The following is a 7,712-nucleotide window of genomic DNA, read 5'->3' as shown; positions in this document are numbered from 1 at the left end:
CTGGATGTGGGGCTTGAACTCACGAATTGTGAGATCATGACCTGAGGGTCGGGGGGTGGAGCCAGCGCGGGGGAGGTGTCTGGGGGCGCAGGTGAGGGTCGGGGGGTGGAGCCAGCGCGGGGGGGGTGTCTGGGGGCGCAGGTGAGGGTCGGGGGGTGGAGCCAGCGCGGGGGGGGTGTCTGGGGGCGCAGGTGAGGGTCGGAGGGCGGACGGAGAGGGGGGGTGTCTGGGGGCGCAGGTGAGGGTCGGAGGGCGGAGCCAGCGCCGGGAGGGGGGGTGTCTGGGGGCGCAGGTGAGGGTCGGAGGGCGGAGCCAGCGCCGGGCGCCGGGCGGGGGGCCGCGGCCGGAGGGAGGAGGCGGCGGGCGGCGGGCGCCATGCGGGTGCGCCTGGGCGCGCTGGCGGGCGCGGCGGCGCTGACCGGGGCGCTCAGCTTCGCGCTCCTGGCGGCCGCCGTGGGCACGGACTTCTGGTACATCATCGACACCGAGCGGCTGGAGCGCGGCGGCCCGGGCGTGCGGGGCCGGGCGGGGGCCGCCAACCGCAGCCAGCCCGAACGCGTGAGCTCGCACTCCGGCCTCTGGCGCACCTGCCGGGGTGAGGGGAGCGCGCGGCCCTGCGCGGGGACCTGTTGCCGGGCTCGCAGCCCCCCCCCCCCCCCGGCACGCACAGCGCGGGGCCCGGGCCCGGGGGGCAGGGGGCTGCAGGGCGGGGCTGGTTCCGGCTCCGCACGACCCTCCCCGGGCGGCAGCTGGGGTGGGCGCGGGGGTGCGGCCGCCGGCTGGGGTCCCAGCTCCAGGCCCGCACCTGCTCATTCCTCTGCCCCGTCTAGTCCAGAGCCCGTGTGTGCCGCTGATAAACCCTTTCTGGCAGGAAAACGTGACCCTCAGCGACTCAAGCCGACAACTTCTCAGTGAGTCCGGGGAGAGGGGGTTGGGGGGTCGGGGGAGCATCCCGGGTGTGGACACCGGCTTTGGAGCCCTCCTCCAAAGAGCGGGGCCAGGGCACTGCGGAGGGGGCGCCCGGGTCCGGAGAAGGGCGTGCGGTTAGGGGCAGGGGCGGGGCCTCTCTGGCTCCGCAGGTGACATGCTGTGTGGTCTAGGATTCTTTCGACAAATGTTGATCCCAGGCTTTCTATGTGCCAGGCGTCACGCTGACGATTAAGACCCAGGCCATGCCCGCCAGCAGTCACATTTCAGGGTGACAAGCAGTGGCGACGGGGGGGAGGGGGGGTGTTGGAAGATACCTTAACCAGCTTGGGGAGCCGAATGCTGAAAAGACAGATCTGAGCCCATAGACCCCAAGGCACATCAGGTGTCAGCCTCATCTGTTTCCTCAGTGTGAACAAGCACTTCACAGTAGCATAAATATTTGTGCAATGATTCAAGAAAGGCAACCTGGAGGTAGACAGCAGCCCCCACCCCCTTCAGGGTAATGAAGGTAATAGTTCAGTTCGTTCAATGAGGCTCACGGTGGACCAGACGTGGAGCTAAGTGCTTTGCATCTATGCTTTTATGTAATGCGCACTACTACGCGATGGAGTTATATCTTCATTTTTCCAGGGAAGAAACTGAGGCTCAGAGAGGTACCGTAGAAAGAATCTGGTGAAGAAATGAAGGCTGAGCTCCACAGACCTTGAGAAATGTGGGTAGTTTGGGGTAGGCTTGGGGATGAAGGTCAAGTCGCTAGCATGGCTGCCCGGTGCCTCTCCAATTCCCTTCTCCTCCTTGCTCTTTCTTCTGTGGCTACAGCGTGGTAAATTCCCTCCTGCCACTGGGACTTTGCACATAACGTTTCCTCTGCCTGAAGTCTCCCTGCTCCGGTGCTGACAGCTTGACTTGCAGCTTCTACTCCTAGAGCAGGTTTTGGGACTTTTTTTTGAGTTAAAGTCTGACTCCCTCGTTAGACCATGAGGGCAGGGACCATGTCTTTCTTGCCATGGCCCAATATTTAGCCCAGAACCTGGCATAGAGCAGGGTCAAAGCCAAGATTTGCTGAGCAGGTATGAGAATGAGTGCAAATTGTAGTATGTTACACATGGAACATAAATTAATGAATAAGTGAGGGAAACAGAGCCTTTCTTTCAAGTCCGGTGGAGCACTGGGAAAGGGTTAATGATTGTCTTTGGATGATGTGTTCTCATTGTTTCAAGAATAATCAAGAGTTCCCGGCCTTGAAGACGGGGAGATGGGTGTCAAATGCCAGCCCAGAATGCTACCAGGATGCTCTGTGCTCCTGGGACAGGTGTCCTAACCTCTCTGAGCCTCAGTTTCCACATCTATCAAACAGACGTCAGAACCGCAAGGGGGTGTGGTCAGAATTCCATAAACAAGCTGGCTGAAAAAGTTGGCCTTACCTGGGGCCTCACACGGTGCCTGGTTGTTGTGAGATCTCTGTGATGTACGGAAGTGCTGGTCACATAGTAGGTGCTCAGTAAGCACTAGTCTTCACTATTCCCTCCAGACTCTCTTAGATGCGGTTCCATCTGTGGAGTACTGACCCTTTGCCGGGCTGGGTGCTGGTGTTTAGCCTGCCTGTCACATCTCTGGGCAAACTGGCCCGCTAACTATAGTCGGCATCCGGTCAGCTTCTTTGTGAAACGGAGTAACACCAACAGCCCTGTGTGCTCCTGCATTTTGAGACACAGGCACAGCTCACATCCAGAGTCTGTTCATCTGTTCACTCTCAGACCCAGGTCTAAGCCCCAGCTTCACGGCCACGTAGGTGGGCAGCCTTTATGGTTAGGATGGCATGGGGGGGTGCATTTGAAGAGTCTCGGGGTGCCTGTGCTCCGTAAGTCTGCCTTGAGTAAGAGCTGCTGTTACACCGTGATCTCACCCAGGAAAGAGTGCAGGGTGCGCTTTCAGACCACGTGCTCACTGCACACCATCGCCAGGCACAGCCTTTCTCAGACTCCCTTTATCCCCAGAAAGATTTTTGAATCTCTGCCAAGCTCTTTGGTTATGGGAAGATGTTCCTTTCCTTCGAGGGCCTGCCGCTGAGGTCATAGAGGAGAGAGGACACTTGTCAAAGCAGCCATGTTCTCCGAGTCAGCCTCCTGGACGAATCTCCGTGGCAGCGTCTGGGGAAGGACTCCTGAGTTTTTTCCTGCAAGAAAACCCAAGCAGGCCGACCACTCCAGCGCCCGGGGGAAGCCCACCTTGCTCGATGTTTCGTCTTCCAGATCAGCTCCTGGGATGACATGGGTTTGGCTGCTTGGCTGGGAACTGGAGTTATTTTTGGTGGTGGCAGTAGTGGCGGGGGCAGTCAAGAAATTGCGTACCGTGTCGAAAAACAGAGCCCCGATCTAGCTGCCTCGGCCCGGAGTCTTTTGGTGAAATGTCAGTCACCTGTGGAACCGAAAAGTTCAAGGGTGCTGGGATCCAGAGAGCTCAACTCCGTGTCTTTCTTCTCCTCTGTTTTCTCTTTGTGTCTTCTGTTGGGCTCCTGACTTCAGTAAGTCCCCTCCCGCGTCAGCAACCATGGCGGAAGGAGCCTCTCTGCTTCCCAAATGTCTGCAAAAACTTCCAAAGAGGCTTCTCATTGGGCCAGATTGGATCACAAGCCCAGGCCTAGCCAATCATCGTGGCCAAGGGGACGGGATGCGCTGAGTGGCCGGGCGGAGCCGTGCCGCTGGGAGCTTGGGGGATGAGGAGGGTCAGTCCCATCACCGAAGAGGGCCCCCGTCTTACCAGCTGTGTGCCTTCTGGCAGGTCCCCCGGGGCCATGAATGGGCTGCTCTCAGGTGGAAGGAAATCACAGAAGCAAAGCAGCATAAATGACACCACGCATAGTAGGAGCTCAAGTAATGTCTCCTCCCCGTGCTCTAAGTCACACTGCCTCCCTGAGCCGCAGGCTTCTCATCTGTAAAATGGAGCTAATCACTTGCGACTTGTGTATTTACTTCGTCCATATGTATTTCCCTCCTCCTTGCACTGGGCTAGATGCTGGGGCTAGAGCGTGACGACACAGGTGTGTCTCACACACAGCTTAGGGTCTTGCGCAGGAGGCAGATAATAAACACACGGACCAAGGAATAAATAAACGTAAGCTAGTTTCAAACAGTAGTAGGTGAAACCGAGGGAATGAAACAGGGTCACCTTTCAGTGGAGTGAAGGACTGTGAGAGGAACAGCCAATCTTTATGGAACAGTCACTGCGTGCCGGACGCTGTGCAGAGTGCTTTGCACATATCACCTCACTCAATTCACAACTGTCTCACGAGGCAGGAACTTTTATTTTCACCCTCACTTTTCAAATGAGGAAACTGAAGCACAGAGAGGTTAGGTAAGTTATCAAAGTTTGCACAGTAACAGGTAGGTCTGGGATTTGAATCCAGGCAGTTGCTACCCTTTGAGAATGAGACTTCATTCCCATGCCACGTGGGTGTGCTAAGCCCAGGGCCATTGGAGGCCAAAAGAGAAGCTCCTCGCCTGTTTCCTGGATTCAGAGTCCCCCATCCTATGCTGCCTCTTCCCACAAGGAATCGGAGACCTAGATTTCCAGGAGGCTTAGCATGAGCAGAGCTGTGCGGTGGGATTGAGGGTAGGGAGTTCCAGAGACAGCCGGAAGGCCCGTGTTTCTAGAAGCAGCATAGAAAGTGGTTCTTTTTTTCTTCTTCTTTATTTATTGAAAAAGTTTTTAATGTTCATTTATTTTTGAGAGTGAGACAGAGCGTGAGCAGGGGAGGGGCAGAGGAAGAGACACAGAATCCGAAGCAGGCTCCAGGCTCTGAGCTGTCAGCACAGAGCCCGATGAGGGGCTTGAACCCGCAGACTGCAAGATCATGACCTGAGCCGAAATCGGACGCTCAACTGACTGAGCCACCCAGGTGCCCCTGAAGCAGATACATTTCTAAGGAGAACGGAACTCAGAATCAGTATTCATGCCTGACGTCCGTGGGTCTGGAAATAGCCAAGAGTACGACACGCACACACACACACTCACAGACACACACTCACACCTCACTAGAAGCTAAGCCAAACTTGAGCAGGAGATTTCAGAACTCTCCCCCCGGGAAGCCTGTTCTCACCCAGACATTTAATTGAACGTGTACATCAAGTCAGCTTGCGGCGCGCCTGGGGAAACTCTCACACGGTGCCGCCGGGCTGAACTCGCTCCAGGAAACCTCATTAATTTCTAAATGAGGAAGCATTTCATTTCCCAGCCATAGTCTGGAGACAGTGCCATTCACGGGCACAGATCGACCAGGCTCTGGCCCAAGACTCTTCCTCAAGGAAGGAAGGATAGAAGGAGGGAGGGGGCTCGGTCTTGTTTCCTGGACTTGCCCAGGTCGGGAGCGTTTAGAAGGGTGAAGAGAAAGTGATCTGGTCACGGTGGGTGTCGGACTGGATGACTATCTCCATCAATGTTATTACTGGCAAGGTCATGGTCTATCTAGTACTTACGCTACGGGACACGGTACCGTACCCTTCACGCCTGCCTGCGCTGCCCCGTCGTTTTTACGCACACCATGCGAATCGTAGTACTGTGAGCCACGAATTACTGCCTCCTTCCCTGAGGAGGAGGTGCGGCTCCGCGGAGGTTAGGGACGTGCCCGTGGCCTCAGAGTCAGAGCCTGAATTCAAATGCGGAGTGTCTGCTGAGGTACATAGTTTTAACCACTGTGAGGTCACCTCTGAAGCTTCTTGTTTTCTTTTTTTATTTCTTAGAAACTTCCCTATGTTCTTGCTTTAGAGAAACACCATCTAGCTCTCCATTAATTAGTTCAGTCAACAACCGGTTAGGCACTCACTGTCTCTTGAGAACCCATCACGGATACGATCGTGCAAGATGAACTTGTGCAAGGAACCCACAGCTTAACTGGTGACACAGAAGAGTGAGTGAGAGGACTTCAGCATTAAGTAACACATGCCAGGGTAGCGTGACTGTGGGGAGCCGAGGGGGCACAGAGCAGACTGTGGACATAGATGTAAGGAAAGACTTTGTACAAGAAATGAGCTTAGCTTGCTCTGAAGAGTGAGAATGAAGTATTTATTTTCATACTTTCCTTGCTGCCAAAAGGATTAAAGGAGGCTTAGCGCCCAGCTCATGATAAATGGTTAATAAATATTTGGTAAATGAATGACCTGTGAAAAAGAACTTTGCAACTGTTTCCCTTTTTCCTTTGGCTGCCAGGAAGCGCAGAGCCAAAATGGTGGGGCTCGGTCGGACTTCGGCTCAGCCTCCTCTCTCGGTTCTTGGGTTCGAGCCCCGCGTTGGGCTCCTCACCGGAGGCGTGGAGCCTGCTTGGGATTCTCTCTCCCTCTCTCTCCGCCCCTCCCCCTCAAAATAGAGAAACTTCAAAACAATTATAGGCGAAATAAATAAAATTTTAAAAATGTCAGTTTCGGGGATACAACACAGGGATCCGAGGATCCTGCGCCTCAGACGCAGTGCTCATCCCGACAGGCACAGTCGCCGTCTGTCCCCACACGACGCTGTCACAGCGCTGGCTGCAGCCCCCGCGCGGTGACTCCTTTATGTCACACCTTTATGTGACGTCACCCGTTCCCCGCCCCCCCTTTTCGGGTGGCCGCCAGGTGTTCTGGGCACGAGAGTGTCTGTTTTCGGTTTTCTCGTTCACTTGTTTTGTGCTTTAGATTCTGCGCATCAGTGACGCCGGCGGTGTGAGACCCTCTCGGATCATGTCTACGGGGGCCACTCCTCAGCCGTGGGGGGGGGTCTGACCGCGGGGCCCCCCCGGCCGCGTTCCGCTCCCTGCAGCCGGGCTGGGCCGTGGGCGGCGCCCGGGGTTTGCTGACCGGCCGCGGGGCGGTGACCCCTGCCCCGTCTCCCCAGCCACGCACGGGACCTTCGTGGTCCTGCTGCCGCTCAGCCTGATCCTGATGGTTTTCGGGGGGATGGCGGGGTGTCTGAGCTTCCTGCTCCGCGTGCCCGTCCTCCCGCTGCTGGCGGGGGCCGTCTTCCTCCTTGGAGGTAGGTGCCCGCGGGGGGCGCCCCCGGGGCTCGGCTCCGCCTCTGCGGCGTCGTGGCTGGACGGGGAGGGGGTCCCCGGGTCTGTGGTCCCAGAGCGAAGCGGGGGATGGGGGGCAGGTCCCGAGGGGCTCTCGCATCCCGCTTAGGGGCGAGGCCGGGGGGACCCCGGGGGCTGGGGCAGCAGGGCCTGCCACATGCCCGCACGAGGCTGCAGCGCACCCCCCCCCCCCGGAACGGCAGCACAACGCAAACCACGAAGCAGGGGCGGTGCACACACGTGCGGCCCGTGGAGGGACAACACGGTGCACACAACGCGCGGCCGGGCGCCCTTTCTGCGGTGGCGGGAGGTGTAACCCGCGCGGTGCGGTGGGGGGGGGGGGGCAGGCTGCGGAGCACTGCGGCGCGGGGAGCCCAGGAGGGCTCGGGGCCCCTCACACCGGCTCCGCTCCACGCAGCCCCCGAGGCCCGCGGCTGCGGTGTGGACAGCCCGCTCTAGCTCGCCGTGCCCGCCCCGCTCTGGGGGCTGCGGGTCCCGCCCCGGGCCCGGAACGCACAGCCGCGGGGGTCGGGGGGACGGACAAGGGCCGAGCGGGCTCACAAATGCGGAGCTGCGCCGGGCAGTGACGGAGGGCTGGGGGTGCTGTGAAGCCAGGGGGGGTTGGCCTGCGCGGGGAAGTCCCGGGGTCACAGCACTGAGACGTGGGCGTGAGTAGGAGTGTTCGGTGGCAGGAGGGAAAGGGAGGGGACGGGAGGAGGGGGAGGGCGAGGGGGGGGCG

General features: G+C 58.5%; 1 protein-coding gene across 1 annotated transcript in view; it reads left to right on the top strand.

Moving 5' to 3' along the window:
* The first annotated feature begins 375 nt into the window (after positions 1 to 375).
* Positions 376 to 7,712, top strand: part of TMEM114 (transmembrane protein 114) — a 28,634-nt gene continuing 21,297 nt past the window's right edge. The window contains exons 1-3 of the mRNA XM_039244349.1: positions 376 to 595; positions 831 to 911; positions 6,799 to 6,936. Of these exons, the coding sequence (XP_039100280.1) occupies positions 376 to 595; positions 831 to 911; positions 6,799 to 6,936 (439 nt within the window). The remainder of the gene's footprint in view (positions 596 to 830; positions 912 to 6,798; positions 6,937 to 7,712) is intronic.

The sequence above is a fragment of the Hyaena hyaena genome, unplaced genomic scaffold (assembly GCF_003009895.1).
Source record: "Hyaena hyaena isolate Hyena2069 unplaced genomic scaffold, ASM300989v1 scaffold_238, whole genome shotgun sequence".
Taxonomy (NCBI): Eukaryota; Metazoa; Chordata; class Mammalia; order Carnivora; family Hyaenidae; genus Hyaena; species Hyaena hyaena.
Note: the sequence above shows the minus strand (reverse complement) of the source record. Positions and strands in the feature narration are given on the sequence as shown.